The 14307-nt window shown below is 41.8% G+C and overlaps 1 protein-coding gene across 1 annotated transcript; it reads right to left on the reverse strand.

Moving 5' to 3' along the window:
- Positions 1 to 5662: 5662 nt before the first annotated feature.
- PCK1 (phosphoenolpyruvate carboxykinase 1) lies at positions 5663 to 13360 on the reverse strand. Its single transcript, XM_032127201.1, has 10 exons — positions 13248 to 13360; positions 12747 to 13021; positions 11193 to 11374; positions 10363 to 10566; positions 9861 to 10048; positions 8745 to 8907; positions 8401 to 8625; positions 8175 to 8306; positions 7336 to 7431; positions 5663 to 6752 (listed from the first exon to the last, which is right to left on the reverse strand). The coding sequence occupies exons 2-10, from the start codon at positions 12968 to 12970 to the stop codon at positions 6298 to 6300; spliced, it is 1869 nt and encodes a 622-aa protein (XP_031983092.1). The 5' UTR covers positions 12971 to 13021; positions 13248 to 13360; the 3' UTR covers positions 5663 to 6297.
- Positions 13361 to 14307: the final 947 nt, after the last annotated feature.

The raw sequence follows: 14307 nt of genomic DNA on the forward strand, positions 1-14307 counted from the left end.
GTTTGTGAGTTCCTGCTGAAGTCTCTAACAAGATTTGTATGGTGGCTTCTTTTTCCTCCAAGCAATCATAATTTGGCCAGAAATAAATGTCTGCAAAAATCTTTTTAAAGTCTCTCCCTCATGTAGGTTTCTGCAGCCTTCTTGAGAGACAAGCCGTAAAAACTGATGGGACTTTTGGAAATGGTTGGTGGGACTTCTAGGACTGGGCAGAAGTCCAAACAATTTCTTGTAATCTTCTCCACATAGATCTGTTATTGCTGGGGCAGGTACCAGATGCATTATCACTACTAATCTCCTTCAAGGGTGGAGGGGTGCCTGAGTGTAGGTAACTATGATGAAATAGAGCCAGATTTCTGTCTCTACAGAATAAAGACCAAGAAAACGCCACGGAATCCAAGGCTTGCTTCTACTTATTAGTGTCAGAAGGCAATTGTTTTTGTACTCTAAGACCACCAGTCAACCCACAGCTCTCAAACAGCCTCTCCCTCCCTTTCCCAATTCTTGTCCTAGTTTAAATTTATAGCTAATTTATAATTGGGGTTTTTTCCCTATTGGTTACCTCTGGAGCTTCAAAAAACTGTTGGTAGTATCACTTTGAAAGGCAAAACCAGGCTGAATGTGGGGTTTTTGCTGGGGTTTGTTTTTGTGCAGATTCTTTCTGTCACCACCAGAGCCAGCAGGAGCTCTGTTGTCCAGCTCCACTGTCCCAGCCGTGGGGCTCTCCATGAAGTTGTTATTTAAGACTTATTTAAGGGACTGAGGTGGAACTAAAGTCCAGGCACACTTACCTTAGCCTGGGCAGACATGAACGAGCTATAGGAAAAGGACCAGGGGAGTCAGGGTGCTCAATGAGGGTCAGGGCAGAAGCTTCCCATGGCTCTCACCACCTTCCTGGCTCCTGCCAGCAGGAATAACTCCTGGGAGAGTTTTACCACTCATGGTTCCATGTCATTCAAAGTCACCCCACTTCTGCAGCATTGCTGGACCTGGATGGTGATGTTGTTCACCCTGTGGGTGGGAATTTATCTCCATGCCCCTTGCAAGGCTCTGCTGGCTTCCCAGCCAGCTGAACTGCCATCGTCTTGTAGCTTTAGGTTTCGCTCTCTTTCCAACCTTGGATAAATTTAAAGCCGCTATTCATAGCTGCTCTCAGGATCTGGAGCTCCAGAACACCATGGGAAGTTTCTCATCTGTTCAGGGAGACAGGAAGACACAGATAAATATAGTGATGGTTTTCAGTGGGTAAAACAAGGTTTTGTTGTTCTATTCACGTTCAGAGCTGGCATTTGTGCTGTTGCTGTGCCAACCTCCACCATGGTGACAGGCCCTTTCTAGGATTTCTGATGAGATGGGAAGGATGACAAGTTCAGACTATCAGTTTAGTTTAAAGCCCACAAATCTATACACAGCAGGGGTAAGATCTATTTATTGTGAGCCTAGGAGCTATTTTCTGTGGAGGATGAGCTTAGTTTGTGCTGGAGAACAGCTGTTTATCAGGATCAAATTTCTGGGAGGAACTGTTCCTTGGCCATCTCAACCTGGGAAATGGCCTTGTGATGCTTTACAAGAAAAAGAACAAAAACTACATTCTTGGTTCAAAAAAAGAACAAAACCAACAAAAATTAAATGCAGCAGTTTACAAAGGGATTTTTTAGCTGAATAAAAGGCCTTGAGGCTGCATAAGAAACAGCACAAAAATTTTGATATGTTCCTTTGGGAGGATTAAACCAGATGTTTTCCCTTTTCCAATGGCCAACATCTGACATTTCCAAAGAAGACAAAAAGAACATTTCTGGGATGTGTATTAGGAAAAGTTCTGCTTGCAGCTTATCAGCTTGGAGGAAAGCTGAAGGCAGAATCCTCTCAGAACCTATGTCTGGTCACATTTTCACTGGAGAAAAGGCATGGCAAGAGGCACCAGTGTGAGGAAGAGCAAAACAAATTTCAAGGTGATCGTCACTGATGGCATCAAAGGCAGCACAAAGCCCTTCATGCTGGGTAGGGACAACTCAGAGGTCTTTTGCATGGCCTTGTAGAGTAAAGGCATCATGACCATGTTTTTGTTTGCAAGGAGCAGACACAGCCTGAATTTAGCATATTAATTTATGTGGATTTCTGCAATTTGCTCACAAAATCCTTCTCTGATAAAGTTTTGCAGCCAACATATCCATGGTGGCTGCAGAATGCAGTAAAGGAATACAATAGCAATTTGTGGTTTTTCTTTCTCATTTTCCCCACCTAGCTGTTTTGCATAAGGACTCACAGATGGGGCTGGACGTGGTTTGGAATCTCGGTGAGGAGGATTTGCCAACATTAATTTGACCAATGTGCCCTTTTGTACTGCTGAGGTTAAACCACTGCCAGAAATGTCCTCCACGATCAACACTAACAATTACTAATCTGGAGTTTAGAGTGCTCTGCTTTGCCATCCATAGCAGCATTCCCACAGTCTTCCAGCCAGGTACATCTCTAGTTACAATAATTGTCTTTCGGCTGGGGAGCTGACTGACTGTACTGCTGAAAGTATGGAATAAATCATGTTACTATGGCAGCCAAGATTTTTGGAAAACAGCATTTCCCAGAGCACAAATGCCATTTCTCTGAATTTTGCTTCTTTTCCTGAAAATATCATCCCAGAATTGTGAGAGGTTTGAAGTTTGGTTTCCCAATTTTCCAACATGAGTTCTGCAGCAAGCCGGATGCTGCTTTTCAGGTTTATTTATTTACTAGGTTTAACCTTCATGATGTTGACAGAATCCAGGTGTGTGGATATCTTATATACTCAAGCTAATTACTGCTGAGACTGACATCTGAGAAAGGGATTTGAAGGAACAAGACAAAACACAGTCAAAACTTGACCTTGAACCATGAGAAATGAGTCCAAAGGATGGCATCGGGCTTGGAGGCTTCTCAACCTGTGCAAGGACTGGGCCAAGGTCTAGGTGTGAGCTCTGGATTTATCTGTGCTAACAGGAGCACTTGGCACTGAGGCCAGACTTTTTGCCTGAGGGACTGTGCTAAATTTAGGGCAGTTGAGCACAGCTTTTCCTGGATGCGGTGCATCCATCACAGTGCTCTTGTCCAGTGAATCACGGCACAAACAAGGCACCAGAGATCGTATCCTCAAGAGCATTAATGGTTAAACTGTGATTTTAATTTTGTCTCTCTTCTTCTCAGCCACCGGTACATCCACAAGTGTTTTAACAAAGTATTTTGTTTCTCACTTCCCAGAATACCAAGTGCATTTCATAACACAGCTGTTGCAAATGTTATGGCTCCGTACACTTTGTGTGTTAGTCTTGCCTGTGCTTCCCTTCTCTGAATTGCGTTTAATAGGCCAAGTTTTATATTTCTCTACTAATTTGTTGAAATTTATTGCATTTGTTGCCTTCCCCTCTTTCTTTTGAAAATCAGGGGAACTTCCAAATTTCAATTTAAAAGCATTTTGTTTTTATGGAGCATAGTATTTGTTGGAGGGAGAAGAGTTGAGATCATAATCTGGCACGGTTGAGTAAGTTTCTAAATTTTAAACCACCGCCTTCTCTCTTTTTAAACATTTTCACTGCCAATACTAAACATTTTGATCATTCAAAATGTAAATTGTACTCCCCATAGATGCTGATGGGCTGAGGATATATTTACATACAAAGGAGCTATTGAATGACTCATGCAAAAACTCATTTTCTTGTTCTCATTCCTAACAGTACAGCAGGTTTTTTCCCCCATTTTCTGGTTTCCGGAATGATCTTTGTCTCTGAGCAGTGTTTGAAAAGGTGCATGTGGTTAAAATGTGCGCAGTGGGAAAACCACAAATGGTTTAAATATTTTTTGCCAGAGGAGCTTGTGATAGTCACTGTCCATGAGTAGTGCTGTGTTACATAGAAAAAACACCCAGAGCACAACCTGAGGGCAGTGGCCGGTCAAAGGAAGAGAAACTCCCCAATTTCTTGGGGTGAGGAGGAGAAAGCAGGGGTTTAGTCAGAATATGAAAGCCAGTGTTTTGGGCTGGGTAAGATGTTCTCAAGGCAGTTAGCACTTTATAACAGCAGTGTTGCTAACTGGGCGTGTGCTGTAAGACCTCAGTGATGGTATCTATATCTCCTCACGGAGCAGCATTTTATGGGAGAAGTGTCACTTGGTTTTCCCATGTCCATATGCCTGCTGGGCTTGGGCCCCTGGCACAGATTCCTCTGGCAGGAAGTAGGAGTCGTTTCTTTGGAACATTCGTTGGAGCCTGGTTGTGTTTGGGAAGGCAGAGCAGCACACTGGAGTGCTCAGAGAGCTCTGGAAAGCCCCAAGCTTCTGTACATCTCCTGGGCAGCATTTCAAGCTGTGCCTGGAACACGTCTGCGCTGCTCAGGGCCGCGATCCTCTCCCGAGGCCTCTAAGAAACTCTGAGGCTGTAACTGGCCATAACTCTCTGATATTACCACGATGAATTTTCTCAGCTCTCCCTGTTATTCCTTAGACATATCCAAATACCAGTCCAGTGCTGTCATATCAGTTTGGGAACGGCCCAGGCTTTTCATCAGCTATTTATAGAATTACTTTATTAACAACTTTATTTTATACACTTGATAGTAATCCTTGAATCTGAGGAGTGTGTATTCCAGTCTTCCTTGGCTCACTTCCTCTGACTTATTTATTGACTTTCACCTTGACTTTTCCATTGATTTGGAGCCTGCTCAAGAGCACACATATAGGTGACCCTATAGGAGATGCAGATGTGATTTTGATCACCTCCACAGAGGCTGCACCACTCTCCTCCACTTCCATCACAGCTTTCTATTGTCTGTTCTCTGTCTGACCCATGCATTGAGTTGGGCTCTATTATTCACTTCAGAACTGATAATGTTTGTGTTAAGTCTTAAATATGGAGTCAGGGGGTGGTTAGAGCCTTTTCAGGTTATGTGACCTCTCCTAGCAAACTTTGAAGGGCAGCTGTTGACCAGCCCCGGCACTGTTTGCTCTGCAAGGAAGCAAGGTCTGTAAAAAGGCTTATTACACAATGTAAGTGATTTTCTTTTTGCTAAGCAAATATTTGCAATATGTTTTGGGAGATCAAGCATTCAAAGTGAAAAAGCAGGATACCTGCCAGGGATGTGGGAAGCACATAAATGACATCTCTAACTGGGAGAACACGGGATGGTTTTAGTGTCTTGGCTCTACAAGGAAGCCAACACAGGCTCCTACCCTGATTTTCATTGAGCTCTAAGGCTTCAGGCATCCCGACAAATCTGGAGAACTTTTTCCCAAATTGTCTTTACTTCAACAGCTGCACTCGTTACTCTTGCAAAAGCCAAGGTACTGTGGAACAGAGACAAATCCTATGACTTTAACAAATGAGCAAGGTCCTAATATGGGGCTTTCCTAGAGGGTAGTTTATTTTATAAATGCCTGCAGTAACTAACAATGCCCAGTTATGGAGAGTATGTCACCAGCTGGATGACTGCTCACAGCTGGTATCATAATTTCTGGACCATTCCTTGGCTTGAATCAAAGTTGCAAAGACAGTATGTGGCTTAAACCAGTTGGCTTAGGAGTAGCAGATCAACTCTAGTCAACATCTAACTTCCACATGTGAATCTCTCCCTGTGCTGTGGTATTGACAGGAGGCTCAATTTATATGCATGCAGTTTATAAACAGCAAGAATACTGGAAATGAGGTAATATTTTGTATAAACATTTATTTTATAGTTTAAGAACAAGCCATTCAAAACATCTGGAAATCACAGGAACATGAGTAATATATAATAGCAATATCTTAAATATGCATTAGTAATATAAAGTCATCTTTCACTCTGATAGAAGTTACGACTTCATTTTTCTAAAAAATATTTAAGCCATGAAATATGTTTAGGTAGTACATATATACAGCATCTAATTTTCTCTCCTCTTTCCTGCAGAGTCTGAGACTCCAGAGGTTTCTGTGATGGAAACAATGTGCTACAACTTGAAGGCTGGATTGGTTTGGATTGTATATGCAGAACTAGGCAAATAATTTACACTCATCATGGCTCTGTGTGCATGTAAGTGACACAGCAGGGGTTTCAGACCCTGCGCACATGCACTCCCACAGCTGCTCACCTATTCACAACAACCGATGCAGTTATAAATCATTAGGTCTGGAGTTATTTCTAGAATGTCTGTATTTATATCCTAACTAAGCTATGACCTACTTTCATTATAACCCCCTGCCCATCAGTGTGCTGTTATGCTTCCAGTGGTGATTTGGTGAAATGTGTTTGCCCTGTCTTAGTGTGTGCGAATTGATAAATAATTGTGGGTTTGATCAGCTTACAGCTGTTTTATCCTCATCTCTAAGGCAAGCAATTCCCTTTCTATTTCATAGGGAAGGTCAGCATTAACTTGCACTTCAAAGTATTGCTTGATTTCTTCAACCTCTTTTTCCCAGAACTCTTTTGAGATATCAAACAGTTCGGTCAGGTTGACATCTTCTAAACCCTTCAAGTTCAAAGCAGCATCAGTAGGGATGTAACCTATGGCAGTTGGTTTGGCAGAGGCTTTCCCTTCAATTCTGTTGAACATCCACTCCAGCACACGGGAATTCTCCCCGAAGCCAGGCCACAGGAATTTCCCTTGGCTGTCTTTCCGGAACCAGTTAACGTGGAAGATCCTGGGTAGCTTTGCAGCCGGACGATGGGCCATGCTCAGCCAGTGGGCCAAGTATTTGCCAAAGTTGTAGCCAAAGAAAGGCCTCATGGCAAATGGATCGTGCATAATGATTTTGCCTGTTCAAAACACAGATGGAGAAGGTAAGGGAATACATAGCACATTTATTCTAAAGTACAAAGATTCAGATCCTCCCAGGGTTTAATACCCATAATCCCTTCACCATCCTTCTGAACCAAAGAGCTTTAAGAAACAACACAAGCATTATCCTTGATGTACAAAAAAAGGTAGAAATTAAATTAATTTTTGTTTTTAAACTTCTTAAATCTCAGGTCAAGCAGCTTAAATGAAGATCCTCAAGAGATGGCTATCATTCATGCATCTATGTTGAGCTCTAGCAGAAAAGAAAATTTAAGTTTGTTTATCCCAGACTGTAACAAGAACTCCCTGTCAAGGCTTCTGGCAACCCTGTGTCTGCATCCTGTTCTGTATGCTTGCCACCTAAGGGATTATTTTGCTTAATTTGACTTTTACAGAGAATTTGGCTCTTAATTCCAGCGCAAATATTTCCTATTGTGAAAATGCACAGGTTGCAAAATTATCTGCCAAGACTGAAATGTGAAAGAGCGAGGGGAAGGAGAGGGCAGGCAGTCCAGAGGGGACTGCTTTTAATACAGGTAGGCAGATTAAATTTTGATTTACCTTTGTGCTCAGCAGCTGCTGTTGCTTCAGATCTCATGGCTGCTCCTACAAATACTCCATGCTTCCAGTTAAAGGCCTCATATACAAGAGGGACACCTAAAAAAGAACAAAATCACTTCAGTAATTAGAGGGCCAGAAACATTTTTATAACAGGTTTTGCTATCTGAGATAGTGCTGAATGCATGTCACGGGATGATACAGTCTACTTTTTCCTGTTTTTTAAAATCAGTTCATTTCCTGCTCTCTTACAGCAAACAAGTTTAAATGAATGTTTTCAAAACTGGCTACTGATTACTGAACACATCCATGTTTAGTTGCTCAGTGGGAGATATTTGGGACATCAGAATCTCCAGCAGATTTTAGTGGAAATAGAATCTGGTCCTGTGGTCATATTAGACTCAGACCTAGCATTACTTCTATTTCTTTTCCAACTTTAGGTGATCTTTAACAGGACAATTTATTTTACTTCCCTTTCTTTAAACTATCTAAAACTGATTCATTTCTCTAAACATTTGCTAACTGAACTAGTTAAACTACAAGCAAATTGAGGCCAATACAGCAATTTTCTATGTGTCTACTACCCAGGTTAGTGGGTCCTGATCTCCCTCCAGCCCTTTATTATTATTATGTGTTTTGTGCTAACATCAAACAACTCAGACACTGCAATACCAGTGGCTGGAAGCGTGTGTGCCAAAGGCTAACACGGATAAATTGGACTAACATTGTTATTTCCTTGCTTTTGCAGCTGCGAAAGAAAAACCCATGTCTATGGCCAGCTGTGTGTCAACCCTTCTGTGGCCAGCACTTCAGCCTGGAAACGTGGCTGCTGCATCTCTTACCAGCAGGTCTGCGGCCTCCAAAAATGATCCCCTCGATGGGAACGCCTTCGGGCGACTCCCACGCAGGATCCATGATGGGGCACTGCCTGGCTGGGGAGCAGAACCTGGAGTTAGGGTGAGCACAAGGTTCCCCTGCACAGAACGAAATAAAAAGGTCATGATGGCAGAAGTAACATTAATTAATTTCAAAGAAAGCCAAGAGAGGGCCATGGCATGGGCCAGGTACCGTTGTCTGGGGTCCAATCCTTGTTCTTCCACGAGGTCACGGTCACTCCAGCTGGCAAGGGCTCATCAATGCCTTCCCAGTAGACACCTCCATCACTGGTTTCTGCCACGTTGGTAAAGATGGTATTCTTGAATATGGTTTTAATAGCATTGGGATTTGTTTTGACTGAGGTTCCAGGGGCGACACCAAAAAAGCCATTCTCAGGATTGATTGCCCTTAAGTTGCCTGGAAGTTAAATGACAAAATATAAGTAAATCATACTGATTTAATTCTATCCAGAATTTTGTAGCATGTCTTACTGCACCTACAGCAACCTGTAAAACATTCCAATTTAATTTCCATACCTTGTTCATCAAATTTCATCCAGGCAATATCATCACCCACACACTCAATTTTCCATCCTGGCAGGCTTGGGTTCATCATGGCCAAGTTAGTTTTTCCACATGCACTAGGGAATGCTGCAGCAAAGTACTTCTTTTTACCTTCTGGATTGGTAATTCCCAGGATCTATTGAAAAATTAATGCAACTGTTAAACACAGTCTTTTTTTCTTGCACTTTTTGTTTTGGAGATTGTCTCCCAGCAAGTGGAAATTATAAGATATTTAATAATGCACATCTGTTCCTACAGAAAAAGCACCACATAATATAGCTGAAAAATATCTCAAACTGTATTTTTGAAATCAGAGAGTCAACTCTTCTTGCCATTAGAATATCTGTAAGAAATTCTTATATTTTTAAAAAATGTTAGGTCTGCACATAATAAACATTTATCTTTATTTTGCTGATTAAAGACCATATACATCTGGGTTTCACTGTTGAGGCAGAAGAAAACGAGGCAATATTCTTTTGGCTGCACAAGTGGAGTGAAGGGAAAGCACTTTGTGCGTAGATACTTCTGCTCTTCTCAGAGACCACAGATATTTTTTCTGAGACTGTTCTCTTATGCACTTTGAAGTTCTTTTTTGCAGTGGTATTTTATGGCGGTAGAATATTTGAGTGACAGCAGAAATTAAAGGCATGAAGGGTACACAGCCTTAGAACTCCCTTAGAAAAACCAATACTTGCAGGTTTTTGAGTGCATAGACCTCTTTATAATATGAAAGACAATTTTAAAAACTTGTATGAATCTTTAGCTATTAGACTTGTAAAGCAGATGCCCAGTGATGATGTTCAGGCTCTGCTCAAGTACATGGGTCTGCCTCCAAGAAGTCACTCTCAGAAGTTCTAAATCTTGCTTGTTTTATGCCATTACAGGTACTATTTTAAAAGTTTAGCACTTGGCCTTGCAAGCAGTTTTCTATTCCTCATGAGCCTGGCACGGGATACATTCCTATCTAAAGTTACAGGACTATCCATATGTGAGACTAATTTCATTGATAACAAGATGGGTGATGGATTTATGTGGCTCTAATTTGGGGTTTAACGGCTGCTCAAACACACATGATTTAATAGCTCTTACCAGCATGTGCTCTGCGAGCCAGCCCTCCTCTTTGGCCAGTCTGCTGGCAATTCGGAGAGCAAAGCATTTCTTCCCCAGCAAGGAGTTTCCTCCGTAGCCACTGCCAAACGAGATGATCTCCCTGCGATCCGGGAGATGAGCAATCAGCGTCAGCTCCGGGTTGCACGGCCAGTTGTTGATTAATGGTTCTGCAGAACAGAATGTTGTACTCATGAATGCAGCAATTTCCATGCTTGATCACGCTGTTGTTTCATCAGCATTGAGCCTCTGACAGCAACCCACACCAGATGCTTCAAGGAAATCCCTGGTAAGTACCAGGGATAATAATCTCCTTTCCATGAAACTCTCGTTGAGCTTTGATTCCTTTAATTGAGTTTTGAACCTAGTGCTGTTACAGAACCACCCTGGTCTTCTCTGGTGAGGGTCTCCCATGTGCTGAGGACACACACAGAGCTCCAAAACACAGCCCTGGGAATTTCCAGGGGTTTTTAATGGCTCTTACCTTTTAGCGGGAGAGGGCACCCAACCGAGTGAAGGCATTTTACAAACTCCCCATTGCCCAGGGCTTTCAAAACATCTGTTCCCATCCGTGTCATGATCCTCATGCTGGCCACCACATAGGGTGAATCCGTCAGCTCGATCCCAATCTTGGACAAAGGTGACCCAATAGGCCCCATGCTGAAGGGGATGACATACATTGTACGTCCTGGAAAACAGGGAGTAGCAACATGTGGCCAAGAGTAAAACAAAGAACTTTTGAAGTAACCTTTATTCACGAGGAGGTTGTTTCTCAGTCCTTTAAGAGCCGTTTGTCTTGTGAGAGCTCCTGATGATGTTTCAAGAGTGCTTGTAGCTTTCTGTTTGTCGAATTGTGTAGCAAGAAGTTTTATCTTAAATGCTGAAAGCAGCAGTTCCGACAGATTGTCTAGCCAGGACTAAGGGGAGTTGAAGGTCAAGTTCTCTGTTAGTGTAAATCCCTGAATCTGAAATTATTGCTGTGGATGGGGGGGGTCCTTCATTCTCATCTCACTTCCTATCTGCTGCTTAGTTGCTGTGTGACTTACTGAACAAAGTCACGCAAAGTTTTGTACTTTGCCACTCTTTTGGAAGACAACAGTGCTGGAAAGAGACTGAGGACTGTCCTTGCCCAGGTATTTGGGTCTGTGGTAAGATCTGCATGAAACCAATGAAGTGACTATCGGGGGTATAAAGTTAAATCTTCAGCTCAAATTGTTCTTTAAAGATAACAGTGACTTGTCACTGTCATCTTTACAGTAGTAAGTGTCTCTGCAATCCTGAAAGTTCAGTGTCAATCATCTTTTTCTTGCCTACCTTGCATGCAGCCCGGGAACCTGGTGTTGAAGGCTTTCTCAAAATCTTCCTCAGACATCCAGCGCCCCAGCTGGCTTGTTCCAGTCTTAGGCATCGGCGTGGTATCTCTCTGCTCTTGAGTGATGATGACAGTTTTGCTCTCAATTCTTGCCACATCTCTTGGATCAGTGAGAGCCAACCAGCTGCATTTCACCAAAAATCAGGAAATTAGACTTTAAAAATATAGCATTTTTACCCTTCTATGGGACCAATTTGGCACAAAAGGATGCTAAAACAATGCTTTGTAAGGCAAAAATTACAGTGACAGAGCCAGTATAACAGATAATCTCAAAAATCAGTCAGATACATTCTCTCATACAAAATGTTTTAAGACTTTCCAGTGCTAATAACAAATTATATGGCCTAGGAAATTCTTGTTACATGTTAATACTCCTTTGCCCCTTATCTCAGCCTTATTCTCTGTTGCTAACTTTCAGGGAAAAGTTAATCTTCTTTAATTCTCATTCTCATCAGTGTGAAGTTGTTTTATATGGGAACCATAAAACGATGCCTCGAGCTAAGTGGATGCCAAGGAAAGTAGTTTAAGTGTTGGTATAAGTGCCAGAGGGATCAGAACCCAGCTTAGTGAATTGGCATAGTTCTTTAAGTTAGAGGCATCACAAAGGAAATACTGAGAATAAGCACGATCATTAAAAGTGAAGGAGTTTATTAAGGGGATTCTTTTTCCCCTCCAAGGAATTTTTGCCATCTATTTACAATAGAGGGGATTGTTTTACATTTTCACCTCTGTGCATTGAAATTTTCCATGAGTATAAAAATGTTCTAGTTGGGCTGTCATAACCATCATCACTACAGCTAAGCATATAATTAACAATGAATAATTTATCTGGTGAATCTTGCCCTTTTCTCTCCCAAATAGTCTGCAAACAGATTGCCAAATTCCTGCACTTAGTTATTCAAAAGTCATTGCAGATTTCTCCCATGAAGATCTCGTGGTTGGCACGTAATTCCTGAGTATGTACTTGTTGTTAATATTCTCCTTTCATGTTCAGTTAGTTGGGAGAAATTATGAAATATTTGAAAAAAGTATTTGCAGAATACATTAGAGTCAAAGCTCATCAGTACGATATGAATAATGCCTGTACTGAATAACATTTGAACACCCACAGACCTATCTGAATGCCACAAAAAAGTATGTGATGAATAAACTAATTGGCTAAAATAGTAGAAGTCTTCAAAAGAAGATTTGCTCAATAATATTTAGCCACTGCTAATGATTAGTTGCGTATGTCTCATGACATTATTTCAGTTCCCTGATGTAACTAATCAATAGAGACAACATACAGTTGATAGTCCAACTGAATAATATGCTTAATGTTAATTTTTAGAGGACAAAGTTTGCTTTTCCTGAGTATTTCACCTATGTAAGCTAAAGTTCCGAAATGTTCATGGAAAGCAAATATTGGAGAGTTATAAGAAGTTTTTAAAGTAAACAGGATAGAAAATGAATTTTCCAATTCTGAGATGTTACTTGACTTCATGTAGGCTACTCACCAGTTCTCATACTTGTTCAGCTTCTTGATCATGCCTTGTTCCACCATGATGTCCAGAATTTTTTTGTTCTCCTCTTCCGAGCCATCACAGATGTGAATGCACTCAGGCTGGCACAGCTTGGCATTGGTTTCGATGAAATCCCTCGCTTCTGGAGACAGACTCTCCAAATCCCCCTGGACAACCTTGGGCATGACGTTCATCTCGGCTTTCAACTGTGGGGGCATTATTGAAGCTGTAGTGGATCTTGTTGATGGCTTTAAAATACTGATCACAATCTAAAATCAAATAGATTGGGTGTGTTAGCACACTTTACGTTCTAACCAGTGTCACAAAGCCTAACAACATATAACATAAAGGGAGAATTTGCAATGGACTTGATTATCTACTGCTTTAATATCGAGATAGGGAATTTGGATCACTGCTAATTTCAAGGTGGAAAAAATAGAGGCCATTCTACTAATTTAAGGTGAAAAAAGAAAAAAAAAAGGCCATTCTACTTACTGTCTATGTAAGGTGGCGCTGGATGCCAGAGAGGATTTTGCTGTCCCTTTCAGCTGAGCCCGTTTCACCTGCCTTGGAGCTTTCTTGCAATTGCTGCTTTCCAAGGACGCACCTCCTTCCTTAAATATTCTTTGTGGTAGTGTCCATCCCACCAGTTGAGGTGAGGGAGGCTTGTCCTTTACATCACCGCTGGATGTGTCTTGGGACAGTGCCACTGACATTGTCATCACGCAGAGCTGTCAACAAAGCAGCCCTGGTGGGGTAATGATTTAACAGGCTTGATTAATGAATGCTGAAAGCGGAGGTTCTTAGCCCCCGGGTTTGCTGTTTTGAAGCAGTTACAAAATTTAGCAGCTTAACCAAACTTTGATCCAATTTGGCTTTGAAATCAAAAATGTCATAACTTCTCGGCTTGTGGGAAAGGTTGAGTACAAAGAGTTTCTGCAGCAGGAACACAGAGGTCATGCACGGAGGCAAAGTGCAGTTGGCACATTTTGTAGGCAGATGGTCACTAGTTGGCTGTGAAGTGGAGGCTCGTCCAAGGAGTGTTTACTCACCTTGGGAACATTGCCTGATCCAGGTATAAAGTTCAACAGTGAGCACTGACAGGCCTGAATAACCACTACGTACACAAGGCCCAGAGCTCTCATTTTTGTCTATGCAATACTAAAATATTCCCAAGCAATATAAATCTAAGGGTTGTGGTTCCTTCAGTGTAGGCTAGGAAGTTTTTGCTTATGGCTTGCTTTAGGCTCTTGGAAACTAAACAATTAATTTCTATTGCTACAAGCCCAGAATAGGCGGAGTGGCAACTGTCTCAATAATTAACCTCCTCTTTCAAATATTATGTTTTATTTTACTGTGAATTCTCTGGGGGGGAGGTGTCATAAAATATTAACCCATCTCTAAATTAGTACTCAGAGCAAAAGCACAGAACTGCTCAGGACTGGGGCTGCACACTGTTCTGTGGGTGAAGTGCCCTGTGCATATGTGCACATTCATAGACTTGAGTCTGTATCTGTATCAGTTGTGGCAGTGTCTGATACCAACAGCCACTACT

The sequence above is a fragment of the Corvus moneduloides genome, chromosome 17 (genome assembly GCF_009650955.1).
Source record: "Corvus moneduloides isolate bCorMon1 chromosome 17, bCorMon1.pri, whole genome shotgun sequence".
NCBI classification, from domain to species: domain Eukaryota; kingdom Metazoa; phylum Chordata; class Aves; order Passeriformes; family Corvidae; genus Corvus; species Corvus moneduloides.